We start from the raw sequence: 21,236 nt of genomic DNA, 5'->3' as shown, positions 1-21,236 counted from the left end.
TTGTAAATTAAAGTGTGAAAAAAAAAAAAAAAAAAACGTGCGACGTTAACCATTGCCCAACCGCGAGATGCTAACGGAAACACGTTTGAATTTATTTAATTACTTGGATTTGGCAAGTGCCCATTTTAATGAGTTAATGAGGTCAAGTTCGACTGCGGGATTTTTATTTTCCCAACATGTTATAGGAAAAAGACTAACCCACATGCGGCGAGCGACAAATGTTGAATATTTATCTTCCCAAAATCGAGCAAATTAAATAGACAGGCGAGCTTCGCTGTTAAGTGTGAGATATTACGATTTATATGCGATATAAAAAGTTTTAAAAAGTTGTGAACCGACCGACCGCTGTTCTGAAAAAAGCCTTTTGTAGACACACAGAAAAAGCGAACACACACACATTTTCGCTTTTATATTTATAGATGGATCAATTCCGATATATTTTATTTTAGTCAGAGAAGCAGAAGACAGGGAAGGACTTCCAAAGTCTAGCAGATCGGAGGAAGAAACTATTAAAGTAAAAAGCTTCCAGCATCTGGGGACCTCTATGATGAAGGGGTGGGATTTTGTTGACTGCATAGTTAATCAAGGGGTATTTACGTTAAGGGGATACAAGTTTGTTGGGGCACATGCCATTAAACAGGTACAGAGGTGCAAAACTGCAGCAATAAGATCGGGGTTGGAGCTTGATTGACAGGATTTATTAAATTGGAACCTGTTTAAGCGTGAAAGATTGGTGGTAGATGCACCAACCCAGATATGGCAACAATATTCCATGCATGGGCGAATGGTGGCCTTTGTAGAAATAATGAATATTGGCAGGTGTGAATACTTTTCTAGCATAGTAGAAAAATACTACCGTCTTTGCAGTAGCCTTGACAATATATATGTGTGTATTTTTACTCACATTCATCCCAAACAAGGCAAATCGCCACTTGGACATAAGGAGATACTATTTGGGACCATTCCTAGGAAAGATTAAGATGTTGGTTTACATTACATTTAATTAAATTCCTGCATATCAGTAGTCAGGGAAGCAGGTAGCAGGAAAGGAATTTCAAAGTCTAACTGTTTGAATGAAGAAATTATTAAAGTAAAAAGTTTTCTGGCATTTCGTGACCTCAACAATGAAGGGGTGTGATTTTGTTACTAAGCAGATTTGTCAGGAATATCTATGTTGAAGGGGCACAAGTGCAACGAGTTCATCAGAGCACATTCAATTAAAGTACTTGAAAAACAGACACAGGGATGCAACACTGCGGCGATGGGACAGGGGTTGGAGCTTAGTTGACAAAGTGGGACCTATTAGATCCCAAACTCTTTTTTGGACGCTATCCAAGTGAAAGAGACTAGTGGCAGATGCACCAGATGTTCCAATTCATCTTGTCTACAAGTGATGAATAATTTGTCGCTCTGTATAAGGTGGCCAATTCATCTTTTCGGCAAAAAAGAACTCAGAACCACTCTAGCATCCAGCTTATTTCGTTGAGACAGATTTAATGATAACAAGTGCAAAACATTCACAGCAAACACCCGTTTAGCTACAACCATTATCAGCAATTTTCCTTACTCTATCTGTGCCTAAAACTAAACAGAAATTTGATGAAAACTCAAAACCATAACCTTTAGCCCCTGGAGGGGCATCAGCCATCCACAACTTTGTGAATGTTTTTGTAGCAAGGAGTTCTTTTTTCTAGATGAGGATGTTGGCCCCACGCCCAACCTTTCCAGAAGGTACATACAGCACCAATCCTTCCCAAATGGTCACCCATCTAGTACTGACCAGGCTCAATGTTGCTTAACTTCGGTGACCTGGCGAGAACCGGTGTGTCAATGTGATTGTGCCGTACAAATTTTGATGAGCAATGCTTCTTTTTTTCTCCATAACTGCTAGTCTTTGGAACACAATATGATGGAGCGTCTTCCCTGCTGACTATAACATAGTTTTAAAGTCCAGCATAACCAAGTTCTTGCTGAGCCACCCTCTTAAATAAATTTGTTTCTACACAAGTTCCACCATCACTGATCATCATTGTGTTGTCTAACCTGATACTTATTATATGATACTGATACTTATCTTTGAGTGGCTTCTAGGCCTCAATAAGCAGTGACTCTGTAGTAAAATAATAAAAAAAAATGTGTTTTTTGTTTGAGGCAGTATCACTGGGAGATATGCTGATTTTGGCCATTGGACAACTAGTCAGGCACCATGAAGTGAATACATGCATTATCCTGTTAAAACTTTATTACAGTAAAAGACAATAAAAATAGCTTAAAAATCTATATAACAATCTGCTTATTGTTTCCTTTCTTTATTTAGTCTGTATGTTATATTTTGAAAAAAGGCCAAATACAATTTTTAAAGGCCAAACTGCTTCAAAAACATAAAATAAAAAAATTTTAAATGCCAAATTCGTAAAATTTAGCCTTAAAAAGGCCAACTGGCAACCCCGGAAAACATAAGAGTGACCTCCCTTTCATTATAATAATTTCTATAATCATTGTGTAATGGTGTGAGAAAGGACTTGTAGTAATAAGCGAAACACTACGTAAAAAAAAAAATAAATAAGCCGCGCGTGCGTGTTCCCTCTCTGGTGCTGCATGTGAGACAACACCACAAAAAATAGTGAAGGAATGATGAATGTGAGAAGTGTGAAGGGCCAATGTTGTTTCACATTTTCACCAGGTTTCAGAAAAATCTAACGGGCAAAAATTATGGGGTAAAAAGTGTCATTTTTTTGCAATTTTGAAGCATTTGTGACCCCTTTTGAGCTCCTGGGAACACTGAATCGCAGTGAAAATGGGTAAACGGTGCAGTTTCACACCTTTAAAACGTGTATATTTGAATTCAGCACCATAGAAAACCATAATATATATCAAGTTTTTGAGTAATATGAAAAAAGAGCTCCAAAAAAGCATTTTTTTTTTTTTTTTAGCCCTAAAAGTCCCAGAGGGATGCAAACCAGAATTTCGCCAGAGTCACCCGTACTGAATTTATGGACTCCACATTTTGGCCACGTTTCAGGAAAATCTGATAGATGGATCAAATGCTATGGGTAAAAAAGTGTCATTTTTGTCCATTTTGGAACATGTTTTTTACCTTTTTAGAGCCCTGAGGGCGCAACAGGAAGTTTTTTTTTTATTGTGCACATCTATTTAATGAAATACAATTTGTGGCAAAATTTCTGGAAAAACTAATGGACGGTTATCTGGCAAGCGTCTGGAATAATGGATCCACTGAAAACATAAGTACCACTCCGATAAATTGGGGGACCAAAAAGAGAACATTCAAAAGAAAGAGGGTAAAAAAATGAAGTTGTCTGCCAAGAGGTACTGGACTGAATGAGTAAATTAAAGATTGTTTCTTTGAACATGATTTTATTATTTGTATTGAACTATGTAGCACAATATAACTATCTTAGTATTTATTAGTAGTTATTAGTATTTATTAGTAGTATGCATTAATTTATTTGATTTAGGTCAGTTCTATATTTAAAATACAATGGACACCATTTTCATAGAAATATTAATAAACTAATATTTGCTGTGGTATTCATTTTTCTATCCAAAAAAAAAAAAAAACATTTTTTGCGCTATCAAATTATCAAAGCATATTTATTAATTAAATTATTTCTCATTCTGTGAAATTTTCACGGGTCCTGCCAGTTAAATATGAATGGTGCTAAGTCTAAATAGTGAACAAGAACAGTTCCCAATACACAGGCATTAAATATAAAAAAAGAATTATCTTTCTTACTTTTGATTGATACTAAAGTCAGAATCCAATGTTATGATTGCACATCGATCAATGCACACCATAGAACGCATTTATCCAATGTTTTTATTTTTGTATAAATCATTCTCATGGTATAGTCTTGAATGTAAATTTATTCACTTTTTTTTTTTTTAATAGCAGCCTAAATACAACTGAAGAATTAATCCAATCACGATCAGCAGAAATATAGTGGTTTTCTCACTTTGACACCGAAAATTCAACAAGCTCCAGTCATTTTATAAAGCTCTTCTGACATTTGATTGGTTCGTTCTCATTACACTTCTAAATAGAATCATCCAACTCAGAGCACTTGCATACATATATATAAAACATTCCGATGGAGAAAAAAGAAGTGGTCCCGAATCTGTACGTCGCCAACCCTTACGTAATTCATAAAAGCCGAACTCATTTAATCGTTAATTACGTCTAAGATATTTTTGTCAAATGTGAACCATATGTATGAGACCGTGTTTGGGAGTTTTTCAAAATTCCAGCTTCTTCCCGTTGTATTAAGAAGCGAAAAACAAAAAGTGACGCGATGTTATTATAAAATAGACTAACCTGAAAAGCAGCAAAATCCCACCCCTTCAACATTAAGGTCCCTAGATGCCGGAAAACTTTCTACTCTAATAATTTCTTACCTCGGACTGATAGACTTTGGAATTCCCTCCGTTTCCTGCTTTCCTGGCTATACTAACCTGGAGAAGTTTAAATGCAATGTGAATATAGACATTTTGCTATACAACTCCCCGCAGTTGCCGGTTAGATACAATCCCAATTAGTAGCACCTCATGTTCCAAGTGGTAACATGCCTTGTTTGGAGTGAAAAGGAGTGAACAAAAAAAAAAAAAAATATATATATATATATGTATCCAAAACATCACATTCTTTATTTGAAAATTTAATAAATTTATAACAGAACTGCACACGCATGTACATTTGATAATTACATATTCAATTTTTATTTTTTTATAAACAATTTCTTTTAATTACATTTTCACCCCAAACAAGGCACAGTATCAATTTGATGTAAGGGGCTACTATCTGGGACATAATTTGCAGGGATACTATGCAGGGAGTTGAGCAGCAAGATATCTGTTTACATAACACTTAACCTTCTGTATGTCGATACAGTCAGGAAAGCAGTAACCTAGAAGGGAATTCTAAAGTCTACCAGTTCTAAGGAAGAAACTATTAGAGTAGAAGGCTTTCTGGCATCTGGGGATCTGTGTAGGGGTGGAATTTTGCTGCTTGTCAGGCTTGTCAGGGGTATTTATGTAGAGGGGATACAAGAGCTTGTAGTTTGGAGCACCTACCATTAAAATACTTGTAAAACAGACAGAGGGGTGAAACATTTCGTCGATGGGATAGAGATTGAAACTTAGTTGACAGTGTGGGACATATTTAGTTTGGCGACTCTCTTTTGAACTCTGTCTAATCTACTAACTCAAGAACCATTCTTTCAACATGGTCATGCTATCAGAGTCTCCTGTTCTGCACACATCTCCCAGGTATTTTATTTTCAATACCTCAAAGATGTTTTCAGGAAAAAAATAAAGACATAGTTTACTGATGAAAAAAAAAAAAAAAAAAAAGAGATTTCGATAAGTCACATATTTATATACGAAGAAATGATGGTGTGAATTTTGACCTAGAGAACAAAACTTATCTCTCATTGTTTTTCCAGTTACGATGCTATATATATATATATATATATATATATAAATGAAAATTACAATTGAATTTACCAAAATGATCCAAGATGGTAAAATTAAAGTAAATTATAAATATTAAAGAATTAATATTTATAAATTTATCTCAGCCAGATATAAAAGCTCGATAATACCAAATAGGAAATAGAGCTTATAATATGAGCAAACAGTTAATGAAATATGTTAAAAAACACTTTGAAATGAGTTAAAAACATTTAATCTGAAAAGGAAACACTAGATAAATGGATAGTCCTTAATCCGCGGAGTTTCGAAGAAATACTCTTTCTCATCAAAGGGTAGGAATTAGCAAAATGCAGGATCGGATTTTGCATGCAGAAGTATTTGATGAAACAACAAATAAGTCAAAGATCTTACTTGAAAACAAAATAAGTTAAGCAGAGGGGATATGGTAAAGAAAAAGGTGATTACACATTAATGGATAGTCTGGTGGAAGATAAAAAAATCCAAATCCAAAATGGAGAGTATTTCTTCGAAACTCTGCGGATTAAGGACTATCCATTTATCTAGTGTTTCCTTTTCAGATTAAATATGTTTTTAACTCATTTCAAAGTGTTTTTTTAACATATTTCATTAACTGTTTGCTCATATATATATATATATATATATATATATATATATATATATATATATAGGTTTTTTTTTTTGGAAAAAGAAATCCAGCAGAGTGCTCAATTATAAGGAAAATCCGAAAAATAAGAGCGTATTTATATTTTGTATTTTGTGTACAGAAAGTTGTTAGATGAAACAAGTCATTGGTATCATCAGTTTCAAGCCCGATAATTAGGACCGTTTAAGATATCGATATCATGAGATGAGTATTGGCTGAAGAGAGCTTGATATGGATATCTAAAACGGTCCTAATTATCAGGCTTGAAACCGATGGTATCAATGACTTGTCTCATCTAAAAACTTTCTGTACACAATATATATATATATATATATATATATATATATATATATATATATGAGTGTGTTATAGTAAGTTACGAAAATATATGGCAATTAAGCTACACAGAATATTGTGTTTCATTCCCATAAGAATTCGTCAGGCTTATAGATCAAAACATTGCTAGGCAAAGAGTTTAGTTACTATTTAAGACACTCATAATCTGTTAGAATATTCGGTGTTACTTTGACGGCTATGTTGTGAAAATGACACTCAAGATGAAGACTAGTAGTTCGAAGCATCCACGTAACACAAATAACTAATCCTCATCTCAAAAATTCAGAAGCATAGTTTACCTTTTGTACATATTAATCAACTTGTAAACAGAGGAACATGACTATTTTAACAGATTATATATATATATATATATATATATATATATATATAAAATAGTGTTGGGACGATTAATCCAAATCAGAAAAATCGGAAGATTTGGGGGTATCGGAATTGGTAAAATTGATGCCTATTTTCCAATGCCAAAACGATTCTTTTAATTGTTTTTTTTTTTTATTTGATTTTGTTTAACATAAAATCTTCCATTGCTGGTAATAATGATAAAAATATTTATTGATTCTAAATTACCAGTAAAACTAAAATCGATAGATCATCATCCACAAATGTATTTTGATGTTTAGGAAAATATCTGCATATTTAATGTGTGGTTTTACGAAAATCGAAGGAAATAAAAATCTTATAGTTAAATAATTAGAGATTTATAAAGAATCGGAATCGGTAATTGCATCAGAAAAAATATTAAAATCGTCCTATCACTAATATATATATATATATATATATATATATATTTGGTGTTTGTTACTAAAAAAGTCTAAATATTTTATCAACCTACCTTTTAACGATACTTCAGTTTTTCCGTCTTCTGTATGGTCAACAAAGTCTTCATCTTCATCGTCATCATCGTCATTGTCATCTACTGGGGTTTTTGGACGTGTGATGAGAGTGACAACAGCAGCAGCAGGGGCAGGTAATTCTTCTGACGCAGTTTTTGAGGAAGGATTCACAGCAGTCGTTCCCTTGATCAGACAGTCGAGGCGTTCAAGTGCTGATGCTGGTGCAGTCGATGGTTGGGTTTGGACCGTAATCACATCGCCATTCGAGACCTGGGATGATTTGGAAATGACTGGCTTATCGATGATCTCTGGTGGTTGCCTCCTGGCCAGAGTAGCTGCAGACTGAGCATCCATGGTGAAATGTTGATGGGAGTCTTTTGTGTGTTTATTCTTTCGCTCATTGTCGGGAGTTTCTTGCGATCGCTGCACTCGTCTAGATGAAAGACAAGAGATTAAGAAGAAATGGTTTAGTAAAAAATTCCAAGAAGAAAATTTTCTAAACTTTCAGCCAATCAAATCTAGAGAATATTTTATATATATATACTAGCGGGGGTACCGGTGTTGCCTGAGTGTTTGTAAGTGTAAAAGAAAAAAAAAAAAGTGTTAGTAGGGAGGGAGGCTCGAACCCGAAAGCGGAAAAGTGAAAGTGAAAGAAAACGTGACATCTTATCGCTACAAAGCCATAGGAAGTGAAAAGCGTTGAAATTTAGTGATTTCAATCAAAAAGCTGACTTGCAGAAACGAACATTGGCTGGAGGCCAGTTCAGCTTTCTGCCATTTCATTTATTTGTTTGTTTCCCCACGATATTAAGGAAAACCAGCTCCCCCAAAAAAAGGGAGTGTCCAAATGAATAGCAATTGTCTGATTTGAGGGGTTTCCCCGACATTGATCAAAGCTGATTGCTTTTGGACGTCCTGTCATGAAAGGCCGGGAAGCTGCCTTCGCTTTAGTTTCGCTTTTATACGAAAAAGCCGAACAGACACTTGAGAGGAAGGAATAGCATGAATTTTATAAATGTCGATTTAAATAAATGTAGATACAACGTGCGTTCGCAAATCATAGATATTATAATCTAGGGAGTATATAAAAAGTTTGAAAACATAGTAACCCCCCCCCCCCCGGAGAACCTCCCGAAAAAAGCCTTTGCTGGGCATACAAAAACGTGCACAGCCGTTTTGTCATATATATATATATATAGATAAAAAAAAAAAACTAAAAAAATTAGACATTTTAGCTGCATTAGGAGTGCTTTATGCCAAATCAATGGTTGAATATGGTTAAATTTGATTATTTTTGCATTTAACACTAATCTAAGAAAAACATTTTTAAACAAATTTTTAGGCATTACAACAAAAATTTTGCAAGCTTGAATTATTGTTGAATTATCTCCCTTAGTTTTTGACATTAATTTAAAGATGGGTGATGATTTTGTTTTATGGCATATCAACACTATTTAGGTAATTTAATGCCAAATCCAGTAATTTTGGGAAAAAGTTTGTATGCTTCAAGTTCTTTATATCTTCTAATATTCATTCGTATTGTTTGGTTTGGTTGTTTTGTTTTATGGCATGACAATCATTTTCATGTTCAGTCATTTTGCTTCTTTATATCTTTTAAATATTTATCCATGCTGTTTGGTTTTGCTGTTTTGTAGAGGAAAATTGTATTATATTTTACTTTGCAAAACATGATTGAGTTTTGCAAAGGGAAAGGAAAAAACAATAACATGAAAATTTGCTGTATTTTAGGAAGCCAGTATCTTCAGACAGTCAGATCTGCTAGCATCAGTGAAAATAAAGATTTACATAACTGGGTATTTATTTGCTCCCCCACCGAGCAAATTAGGCACGAGGCTGATTTTTAATGTGAGGAGTGAAGGGGAAATAGGGACCAGCTCCTCGGGGAGTAGGGGAGCTGGATAGTGACAATTGGTATGAAGGTTTGCCCCGACATTAACCAAGGTCTTATATGCGGGCTTGCGCCCCCACATAGGTCTTTGTTTGCAGTATCTGCCGAAACAAATACTACACTTTGATCCCGGCCTGAAGGCCAAGAACTGGCGCGATTGCCGGGAACTTTCTTAAAACTGACATTTTCAAATAAAAACTACTTCAATATTTTAAAGCAGGTTTCCAGATGGAAACGTTACCAGATAGATCATGTTAAACTGTGTGTGGAGCAAAGTAGAGGCCAAACAAAACTCTGGGTTACTTTGACTCCCTGCTTTCTTACCCTCACCCACACTGGTGCTGGTGCAGAATAATGGATTTTGAAACAAATGCATTTCAGGTGGAAACATTACATACTTATACATGTCAAAATTAATATAAATTCCAAAAATTATGAAAAATAATTCAGTAGACGAAGTGCTAGATCAATTTTTTTTTTTTATTGCATTTTTACCCTGTGCCACTTTTGTGTAGGAGGCTTCTATCTGGGACATAAGTGCAAGGATACTATGTAGGGAGTTGAGCAGCAAGATGTCTGTTTTCATTACACTTGAACTTCTGCATGTCAAGTAAGGGAAGCAGTAACCTGGAAGGAATTCCTAAGTTTAACAGTTCTGGAGAAGAAACTACTAGTGTAGAAGATTGAAAATCTTTTGAAAATTTTTGACATTTGGTTGGTTGATTGGTTGTTTTACGGCATATCAACCCTTTTCGGGTTATTTAATGCCGAATCCAAAGATTTTGAAGAAAAATTTTTTTAATAGAATATATTTGTTGTTTTCACGTCGGTTTCTATTTAACCCATAGTTGGGACCCTAACAGGTACTACCACTCCGGGTCAGAGTGGACCTGGGAGCAATGGTAATTAAAGGGTGGCTCCACACTCCCCAAAGCCCACAAGCTGGGGCCTCACCACTGGATATAGTTTAAGGTCATATCCAGGACCCCCATTGAGGGACTTTTACCCTCTGCAGGGGGGCAGTTGGCGTATTCTAATGCCCCACCGACAGGGCCGACATTAGGCTGGAGAATTATGTTTTGGTTTCTATTTTAGCTGATGGCACTCGCTTCTGGCGCGCATGTGTCAAAATTAAATGTACGTGCGCGAAAACAAACATAGCCACCAGTGAAAACAATTGGGAATACATTGAATAATAAAAGTATTAATATCAAAAAATACCTGTTGGCGACAATTTTAAATGTGATATTCGTTTAAAATAGATCCGAATACATCTTGAACTCAACTTTTTGAAGGTAAGTATTTAGTTGGTACACATTGACCTAATATTAATAGAAATCTGCATGAATGAAAATATCAAACTTAAGCGTATTTTATGATAGGGCCACTACTACATATTGGGCACAATACACATAATTTATATATATATATATATTAATATATATATAAAAGCAAATAGTTAAAAAAAAAAAAAACATGCTAAAAACACTTTAAGAAAGAGTTAAAAACATTTAATTTAAAAAGGAAACACTAAAAAAGTGGATAGTCCTTAATCCACGGAGTTTCGAAGAAATACTTTCCTTCTCATCAAAGGGTAGGATTTAGCAAAATGCGGGATCGGATTTTGCTTGTAAAAGTATTTGATGAAACTACAAGTAAGTCAAAGATCTTACTTGATAACAAAAAGTGAAGCAGAGGGAATAGGGTGAAGAAAAAGGTGATTTCACGTGAATGGATAGTCTGGTAAAAGGTAAAGTATCCAATGATGGTAAAATCCAAAAATGCAAATACAAGAATTTCCATTCGCACAAGTAAAATCCAAGGGAATCGCGTAATTGGAAGATGGTCCAAAATAATCCAAAAGGCCGAAATCCGTGGAATAATTCAAATAGGTACAAGGAAAAGAGGAAAGAATTCCAATAATATTATTAAAAGAAAAATAAGATACGTGTTAGACTCGGCTGCCGAGACAAGGCATAATTTTTTTATTTTATATATATATATATATATATATATATATATATATATATATATGCATTTAAATGGGCTGGTAAACAGCAAAACAAAATAAAATAAGCAAAAGTTCAGCTAGAATTCGTCACTGCCAATTTTCTCAACTTCCAGCACGTGTTCTCTCAACCACCTCTGCCAACAGGCATTTTATTAGAAAACTGACCCCATTCCATTTGCATACGTGTGCAGTGGAAGATGAGATCTTGTGAGATTCCACGAGACTACACCTTAGAAATCCATGGCTGTCATCTTTAATTTCTCTCTCAGATCCCATCCGAAGGTAAGTTGTATAACCGCACAATGCACACACATGCGGGCACTTTCTTCTTTGATCATCACATTCAACTCTATAAAGACTTTCTAGCATTTGGGGATCTCTTCTGTGTCAGGGTAAGTGTGGCAGTATATCTTAGTGCCCCGGTTTTGGTGGTTGTTAGCACCCTCCCCCTGCATGGCCGTGATTTGACTGTAGGTGGAGGGATACGTAAGCAACCAGAATGCACTCCCATAATTCCCTTCCTTTTCTCGCTCTTGATCATGTCATGAGATTTTGCTGCTTATCGGGTTTGTCAGGAGTATTTACGTCGAGGGGGTACAAGGGCTTGTAGTTTGTCGGAGCATCTACCATTAAAATATTTGTAGAACAGGCAGAGGGATGCAACTTTTCGTCGAGGGGACAGAGGTTGAAGCTTAGATGACAGTTTGGGACCTATCAGGTTGGTGACTCTCTTTTGAACCCTGTCTAGGAGTGAGATACTAGTAGCAGATGCACCAGTAAAGATGCAACATTTTTTCAACAGTTCAGGAACTATTAGGTTGGCAACTCTTAGTACTTACGCAATATTTTGTATTTTGAAATGGCAAATTTTCAAATTGATTGACTGCAATCACCTCCTTTGGGTTTTTGGGAGCTTTTCCACATAAAAACATACGATTAAACGCCATAACTCGATAAACTTTATTTTTACTTGTAATTATTTTTCTACTAGATCATCTTTTAAAATTTTTTTAGAATTTATACTAATTTCAACATAATGTTTTCACCTGAAATGCGTTTGTTTCAAAATACGCTATTCTGCACAAGCACCTAATTGGTAAATAAAATTGTAAAATAAACTTACTTGCGTAGTTCATCATCTCGTCGTCGTAACCGTTCTTCTTTCTCTTGTTTTTCAAACGTGGGTCGTCTCGAGTACCTTTGGCTGGCTCTTCTCTCAAATTTCACACCCCGTCGTGCTCTGTTAATGGACGCTGTCTGATACTCTGTATGTCCACTGGTTTCAGAAAAAGAGAAAAGATATCTTGCTTCAATAATGCGAAGATAATATTAAAACAGATACTGTCCGAACATCTTAACAATCATCAAATAAAATACTGTGAATAAATATGGCGGATGAAGTTTGAATAAGCAATGGTTGTGGCATTCACCTTAAGTCAGTTAGACCGACTCTTTCCAACAAGTTTGCTGCATCCTGAACAGGGATGATGGTCCAAAACTAATTCCATTATGAGTGCAAGCCATTCGCAGTTCCAGCGACAGACCTCGTAAAGGTGATGACCCAAACACAGTTCAGCATACTGCCTCGCCATCCTGAACCAGGTTTTGAGTTGGCCATCAAAACATTTCTTCCAGCTTAGTTGACAACTTCATGGATGAAGATGAAGGGCATGACCAAACCAATGAAGGTATTTCGCAAGGAGAGATTTTTGGAGGGATTAGAACTTGTAATGAACACAAAATGGTGGAGATAACTTGTTTCCAGTGGACACAAAGTAGGCAGTGATGGTCGAATACGTCCAGTTCACATATGTCACTTGTCCGTATAGGTCAAATCTCTCAATTATAAAGGAGAATGGTGTGGATGAAGGGCTGGTAGACTGATTCAGTTTTATTTCTTTTCAAGACCAGAGCCGTGACTGAAGTCAGTGTGGGCATTGCTGATGCGGCTGAGAATATTGTCTTCCCCCCCTGGCTTGTTGCGGTGATGATGAAGCCTAGGCTAGATATCTGAATTGATCAACCTCTTCCAAGCAGTAGTTCCCAGTGGAGTCTCTCGATATATTAGTGGAAAATGTTAAGGCTTCAAATCTTTTTAATGATTTACAAAAGACAATCTGCTAATTCATTCTCCTTTCATTTCTACTCTCAACTCCTCCATTAGCTTCTTCCACAAATTTTCAAACCCAACATGAAAAGTCCAAAAGTAAAAATGTAAACCCAGAATCCTTATCCGGAGGGGGGGGGGCATTTACAAAACATTTTAATATTTAAAAAAAGGTGTATTTGCAAAAAAGTTTTTTCTAATAGCCTAAAAAGTACATTCTTTTATTTATTTTTTAATGGAAATCGCTCAAGACAAGACATGCAGCCACTTGTTGTAAGGAGCTAACAAAAATAAAAAAAAAAACACTTTAAAGTAAAAAAAAAAAAAAAAAATAGCTAACAATAAGTGCTAGATGGATAAATTCCGCCCCAGAAGATCTTTCATGGAATGTGAGGACTAAAGGACAAAATAAGGGAAGCAAGAGTTACATTTTGTTAGACGCACATTTTAAAAAGAAAATGTTTCATTTACAAAAGGTTATTTTATGACTCCAAACAATGTTTATACACAAACAATAGAAATTGTAACACAATTTCCACACAATATCAATTTGTTTAAATGTTTATTTTATTTGTTTCATCTTTTTAATCATTTTCTTTTTAATAAAAAGTTTGTAAATAAAAATTTTTCCATATAAATGCGCAAAGTTAAAAAAAACAAAAAAAAACTGTATGACAAAATTAGCTTGTAAATAAAACTAAATTTTTTCGGCTATTCTTTTTTTTTTTATTAAAACTAATTATTTTATTTTTTTATTAAAACTAATTATTTTATTTCATTTTTTTTATTAAAACTAATTATTTTTTTTTATTAAAACTAATTATTTTATTTATTAAAACTAATTATTTTTTTTATTAAAACTAATTATTTTATTTATTAAAACTAATTATTTTTTTATTAAAACTAATTATTTTATTTATTAAAACTAATTATTTTATTTATTAAAACTAATTATTTTATTTATTAAAACTAATTATTTTATTTATTAAAACTAATTATTTTATTTATTAAAACTAATTATTTCATTTTATTCTTTTTATTAAAACTAATTATTTCATTTTATTCTTTTTATTAAAACTAATTATTTTATTTTATTTTTTATTAAAACTAATTATTTTATTTTATTTTATTTTTTTATTAAAACTAATTTTATTTTATTTTTTTATTAAAACTAATTATTTTATTTTATTCTTTTTATTAAAACTATTTTTCACCCCAAACAAGGTATATTGCCACTTAGAACGTAAGAGGCTACTATTTGGGATCATGTCAAACAGAGGACTGTGGGGAGTTGAGCAGTGAGAGTTCTGTTCACATTACATTTAAACTTTGACAGGTTAGTACAGCCAAGGAAGCAGGAAACATGAAGGGAATTCTAAATATAGCAGTCCAAGGGAAGAAACTATTAAAGTAGAAGTCTTTCCAGCATCTAAGGACCTCAATATTGAAGGGGTGGAATTTTGCTGCTTTTCAGGTTTGTTGAGAATATGTACATCAAGGGGCACAAGTGCCAGGAGTTCATCAGTACACATACGATTAAAGTACTTGTAAAACAAGCACAGGAATGCAACATTTCGATGATGGGACAGGGAGTGGAGCTTGACCAACAGTGCAGGACCTATCAGACTTTATCAATTTACATGAGTTTTGGAATATGACATCTTTGTTCCATAAGACATATAAAGATTTTTCTGTTTTTTTTTAAAGTTAGGTTGAATTCTGGACAAGAAACTTCTTTTTGTTTCATCTCAAAAAACAATGAAACAAAAAATAAAATAAAGGTTTGGAAAATAATAAATAGGGTAAATGTTTACTTTAAAGTCCTAAATCCATGTGAAATGTTAAAGCAACAATAACAACGGGTGTATAGTACCATGTGCTGGGAAAGGGAGGACTCAGGTTTCCTCATTCAATCCTCGTGCTAGTTATCAGAAAAAAATATCCTGATGTTTGCTTGAGGGTCACCAAGGACCCAATTTTAAAACCAGTACTAGATCAACATCAAACATCATTTTGCGATCACACCTGAAATGATAGAGTTCAATAAACTCCATCTTTTTATATGGATGTAAATGTGTGTGCATGCGACCACTACACACATTGGAAAGCAAGAGGACTGACTTTACCTTCCACCTACATACAGTACTAAGGTAGTCCCAAATGGTCACCCATTTGGTACTGGCCAGGCTCAGTATAGCTTAAGTTCAGTACTAGCATATCAACATGATTGCGTCGTAGATCAAGCAGTTGACTGCTGCTAACTTTCTTTCATTTTTTTTTTTTTTTTACATTTTCACCCCAAACAAGGCACATTGCCACTTTGGTGTACAGGGCTAGTATCAGGGGCAGCAACTACTGGGGCACTATGTAGGGATTTGTGCAGCAAGATGTCGGTTCACGTTACACTTGAACTTCTCCATGTCAGTAGAGTTGGGGAAGCAGGGACCTGGAATGGAATTCCAGAGTCTAGCGGTTCTGGGGAAGAAATTACTTGAGTAAAAGGCTCTCTTACATCAAGGGATTTCTACCGTGAAGGGGTGGGATTTAGCTGCTTGTCGGGTTTGTTGGGGGTATTTACGTCGTGGGGGTACAAGTGTCTGCAGTTCGTCAGAGCATTCACCATTAAAATACTTGTAGAACAGGCAGAGGGATGCAACGTTTCATCAATGGGACAGAGACTGAAGCTTAGATGCCAGTTCAGGGCCTATCAGATTGGCGACTCTTTTGAACCTTGTTTAGGAGCGAGAGACTAGCAGCAGAAGTAGTCGCCAAAGTTTGCACAGCAATTAGAAAGAGACGGAAGAGGTGTGTTTAAAAAGTAACATGAGAAAGACAGAGGGTGGGAGGTTGGTTTAAATAGAAAGATGTTTATCAATGGCATAGCAACTAGAGGGGGGTGGCTTTTGTGTTTTATGCATGTAGTTTTGCTTTTAAATGGATTTTTCAACTGTAGCATCAATTTTATGTCCAACGAAAATAAATATTTCAAGTTAAATACTCCTGTCTTATATAACAGAATAATTTGAATTTAGTGTTATTAACCAAAATAAAGTGCAAAAAGTCTATAAATTTTCAATTTTCTTGATGCCTTCCATCTAAAACTCCTCGATCAATTCCATCTAAAACTTCTTGACGCCTTGTTCTAAAAACTACTTGATCAATTTATGTGATTTTTGGAAGATGACATTTTGGTTTCGTCACGGGTACATACATCATACAGATTTTTCTTTACTTTTGTTTATTTTAATAGCAGGAGGAATTCTGGACAAGAACCGAAAGTAACTGATTTGATTTTCTTTTCCAGGACAATATCGGGTAGCCCTGCTTGTTTATAATGAAATACAAAATTTACTTTTGAAAAAAAAAAAAATACAAAAATCACTAAACATGAATATTTTGTTTAATCAAACGTTTTTAAATAAAAGGCATCTAAATGAGAGGCATCTAAATGAAAGACATCTAAATCAAAGGCATCTAAATGAGAGGCATCTAATTGAGAGGCATCTAAATGAGAGGCATCTAAATCAAAGGCATCTAATTGAAAGGCATCTAATTGAAAGGCATCTAATTGAAGGGCATCTAAATGAAAGGCATCTAAATGAAAGGCATCTAAATGAGAGGCATCTAAATGAGAGGCATCTAAATGAGAGGCATCTAAATGAGAGGCATCTAAATGAGAGGCATCTAAATGAGAGGCATCTAAATGAAAGGCATCTAATTGAAAGGCATCTAATTGAAAGGCATCTAATTGAAAGGCATCTAATTGAAAGGCATCTAATTGAAAGGCATCTAAATGAAAGGCATCTAAATGAAAGGCATCTAAATGAAAGGCATCTAAATGAAAGGCATCTAAATGAGAGGCATCTAAATGAGAGGCATCTAAATGAGAGGCATCTAAATGAGAGGCATCTAATTGAAAGGCATCTAATTGAAAGGCATCTAAATGAAAGGCATCTATTTGAAAGGCATCTAAATGAAAGGCATCTAAATGAGAGGCATCTAATTGAAAGGCATCTAATTGAAAGGCATCTAATTGAAAGGCATCTAATTGAAAGGCATCTAATTGAAAGGCATCTAATTGAAAGGCATCTAATTGAAAGGCATCTAAATGAAAGGCATCTAATTGAAAGGCATCTAAATGAGAGGCATCTAAATGAGAGGCATCTAAATGAAAGGCACCTAATTGAAAGGCATCTAAATGAGAGGCATCTCAATGAAAGGCATCTAAATGAAAGGCATCTAAATGAAAGGCATCTAATTGAAAGGCATCTAAATGATAGGCATCTAAATGAAAGGCATCTAAATTAAAGGCATCTAAATGAAAGGCATCTAAATGAAAGGCATCTAATTGAAAGGCATCTAATTGAAAGGCATCTAATTGAAAGGCATCTAATTGAAAGGCATCTAATTGAAAGGCATCTAAATAAAAGGCATCTAAATAAAAGGCATCTAAATAAAAGGCATCTAAATAAAAGGCATCTAAATAAAAGGCATCTAAATAAAAGGCATCTAAATGAAAGGCATCTAAATGATAGGCATCTAAATGAAAGGCATCTAAATTAAAGGCATCTAAATGAAAGGCATCTAAATGAAAGGCATCTAATTGAAAGGCATCTAATTGAAAGGCATCTAATTGAAAGGCATCTAATTGAAAGGCATCTAATTGAAAGGCATCTAAATAAGAGGCATCTAAATGAAAGGCATCTAATTGAAAGGCATCTAATTGAAAGGCATCTAATTGAAAGGCATCTAAATGAAAGGCATCTAAATGAAAGGCATCTAAATGAAAGGCATCTAAATGAGAGGCATCTAATTGAAAGGCATCTAATTGAAAGGCATCTAATTGAAGGGCATCTAATTGAAGGGCATCTAAATAAAACGCATCTAAATAAAAGGCATCTAAATAAAAGGCATCTAAATAAAAGGCATCTAAATAAAAGGCATCTAAATAAAAGGCATCTAAATAAAAGGCATCTAAATGAAAGGCATCTAAATGAAAGGCATCTAAATGAGAGGCATCTAATTGAAAGGCATCTAATTGAAAGGCATCTAATTGAAGGGCATCTAATTGAAGGGCATCTAAATAAAACGCATCTAAATAAAACGCATCTAAATAAAACGCATCTAAATAAAAGGCATCTAAATAAAAGGCATCTAAATAAAAGGCATCTAAATAAAAGGCATCTAAATAAAAGGCATCTAAATAAAAGGCATCTAAATGAAAGGCATCTAAATGAAAGGCATCTAAATGAAAGGCATCTAAATGAAAGGCATCTAAATGAAAGGCATCTAAATGAAAGGCATCTAAATGAAAGGCATCTAAATGAAAGGCATCTAATTGAAAGGCATCTAATTGAAAGGCATCTAATTGAAAGGCATCTAAATGAGAGGCATCAAAATGAGAGGCATCTAAATGAGAGGCATCTAATTGAAAGGCATCTAAATAAAAGGCATCTAAATGAGAGGCATCTAAATGAGAGGCATCTAAATGAGAGGCATCTAATTGAAAGGCATCTAAATGAAAGGCATCTAAATGAAAGGCATCTAAATGAGAGGCATCTAAATGAGAGGCATCTAAATGAGAGGCATCTAATTGAAAGGCATCTAATTGAAAGGCATCTAATTGAAGGGCATCTAAATGAAAGGCATCTAAATGAAAGGCATCTAAATGAAAGGCATCTAAATGAAAGGCATCTAAATGAAAGGCATCTAATTGAAAGGCATCTAATTGAAAGGCATCTAATTGAAAGGCATCTAATTGAAAGGCATCTAATTGAAAGGCATCTAATTGAAAGGCATCTAATTGAAAGGCATCTAATTGAAAGGCATCTAAATGAAAGGCATCTAAATGAAAGGCATCTAAATGAAAGGCATCTAATTGAAAGGCATCTAATTGAAAGGCATCTAATTGAAAGGCATCTAAATGAGAGGCATCTAAATGAGAGGCATCTAAATGAAAGGCATCTAAATGAAAGGCATCTAATTGAAAGGCATCTAATTGAAAGGCATCTAATTGAAAGGCATCTAATTGAAAGGCATCTAATTGAAAGGCATCTAATTGAAAGGCATCTAATTGAAAGGCATCTAAATGAGAGGCATCTAAATGAGAGGCATCTAATTGAAAGGCATCTAAATGAAAGGCATCTAAATGAAAGGCATCTAAATGAGAGGCATCTAAATGAGGGGCATCTAATTGAAAGGCATCTAATTGAAAGGCATCTAATTGAAGGGCATCTAAATGAAAGGCATCTATATGAAAGGCATCTAAATGAAAGGCATCTAAATGAAAGGCATCTAAATGAAAGGCATCTAATTGAAAGGCATCTAATTGAAAGGCATCTAATTGAAAGGCATCTAATTGAAAGGCATCTAATTGAAAGGCATCTAATTGAAAGGCATCTAATTGAAAGGCATCTAATTGAAAGGCATCTTAATAAAAGGCATCTAAATAAAAGGCATCTAAATAAAAGGCATCTAAATAAAAGGCATCTAAATAAAAGGCATCTAAATGAAAGGCATCTAAATGAAAGGCATCTAATTGAAAGGCATCTAAATAAAAGGCATCTAAATAAAAGGCATCTAAATAAAAGGCATCTAAATAAAAGGCATCTAAATAAAAGGCATCTAAATGAAAGGCATCTAAATGAAAGGCATCTAATTGAAAGGCATCTAATTGAAAGGCATCTATTTGAAAGGCATCTAAATGAGAGGCATCTAAATGAGAGGCATCTAAATGAGAGGCATCTAAATGAGAGGCATCTAATTGAAAGGCATCTAATTTAAAGGCATCTAATTTAAAGGCATCTAATTTAAAGGCATCTAATTGAAAGGCATCTAAATGAGAGGCATCTAAATGAGAGGCATCTAAATGAGAGGCATCTAATTGAAAGGCATCTAATTGAAAGGCATCTAATTGAAAGGCATCTAATTGAAAGGCATCTAAATGAAAGGCATCTAAATGAGAGGCATCTAAATGAAAGGCATCTAAATGAGAGGCATCTAAATGAGAGGCATCTAATTGAAAGGCATCTAATTGAAAGGCATCTAAATGAGAGGCATCTAAATGAGAGGCATCTAATTGAAAGGCATCTAAATGAAAGGCATCTAAATGAAAGGCATCTAAATGAAAGGCATCTAAATGAAAGGCATCTAATTGAAAGGCATCTAATTGAAAGGCATCTAATTGAAAGGCATCTAATTGAAAGGCATCTAATTGAAAGGCATCTAATTGAAAGGCATCTAATTGAAAGGCATCTAATTGAAAGGCATCTAATTGAAGGGCATCTAAATAAAACGCATCTAAATAAAAGGCATCTAAATAAAAGGCAAAGACTATAACTTACCTATATCGAAATCTGGAACCCATTCTGAAAAAGTTTTGTCGTGTAGTAGCACCTTTGACAGGACCCTTCAATCGGAAGAATGCATGATGCTCTACTGCACATTTCCACAGGTGTTTGCAAGCTTTCCTGTCTTGAAGACGAAATAAGAAAGTGTGCTCTTGTTCGTGGCCCTAAGCAATAAAAATAAATGACTTTCAGTAACAGATAAAACCAGTGTGAAAAGTCGGTTGTCTGCCCTTGCTGATCCTACATTCCTGACAAAGCCAAGAGGTGTCGCTAGCAGCGTATCATTCGAAATGGAAGACGGCATCAAGTAATTCTGATAAAATGTGTCATGAAATTTGATTTTCTTAAAAAAAAAAAAAAAAAAAAAAAAAAAAACTACTTGATCAATTTATGTGATTTTCGGAATATGACATCTTCATGCAGTGACAGATACATACATCATAAAGATTTTTAAAGATTTTTTTTATAGGCTCAATTGTAGTTAAGCACCAAAATATTTTACCTTTAAAGAAAGAAAAATCGGATCATTTTTCTTCCTTCTTTTAATAAAATATTTTGTTT

General features: G+C 34.4%; 1 protein-coding gene across 6 annotated transcripts in view; it reads right to left on the bottom strand.

Moving 5' to 3' along the window:
* Positions 1 to 21,236, bottom strand: part of LOC145263202 (uncharacterized) — a 420,826-nt gene that overhangs the window by 90,005 nt on the left and 309,585 nt on the right. For all 6 annotated transcript variants that reach the window (XR_013864489.1, XR_013864490.1, XM_080120271.1 and 3 more), the window contains exons 10-12: positions 20,670 to 20,839; positions 12,343 to 12,495; positions 7,299 to 7,732 (exon numbers count right to left, since the gene is read on the bottom strand). Coding sequence is in view for 4 of the 6 variants with exons in the window: in XM_080120271.1 (XP_079976397.1) it covers positions 7,299 to 7,732; positions 12,343 to 12,495; positions 20,670 to 20,839 (757 nt within the window). In the remaining 2 variants the exon portion in view is untranslated. The remainder of the gene's footprint in view (positions 1 to 7,298; positions 7,733 to 12,342; positions 12,496 to 20,669; positions 20,840 to 21,236) is intronic.

This window comes from Euprymna scolopes, chromosome 38, assembly GCF_053919585.1.
Source record: "Euprymna scolopes isolate OS-2025 chromosome 38, ASM5391958v1, whole genome shotgun sequence".
Classification (NCBI taxonomy): domain Eukaryota; kingdom Metazoa; phylum Mollusca; class Cephalopoda; order Sepiida; family Sepiolidae; genus Euprymna; species Euprymna scolopes.
The sequence above is the reverse complement of the archived record's forward strand: the minus strand, read 5'-3'. Positions and strand labels throughout refer to the sequence as shown.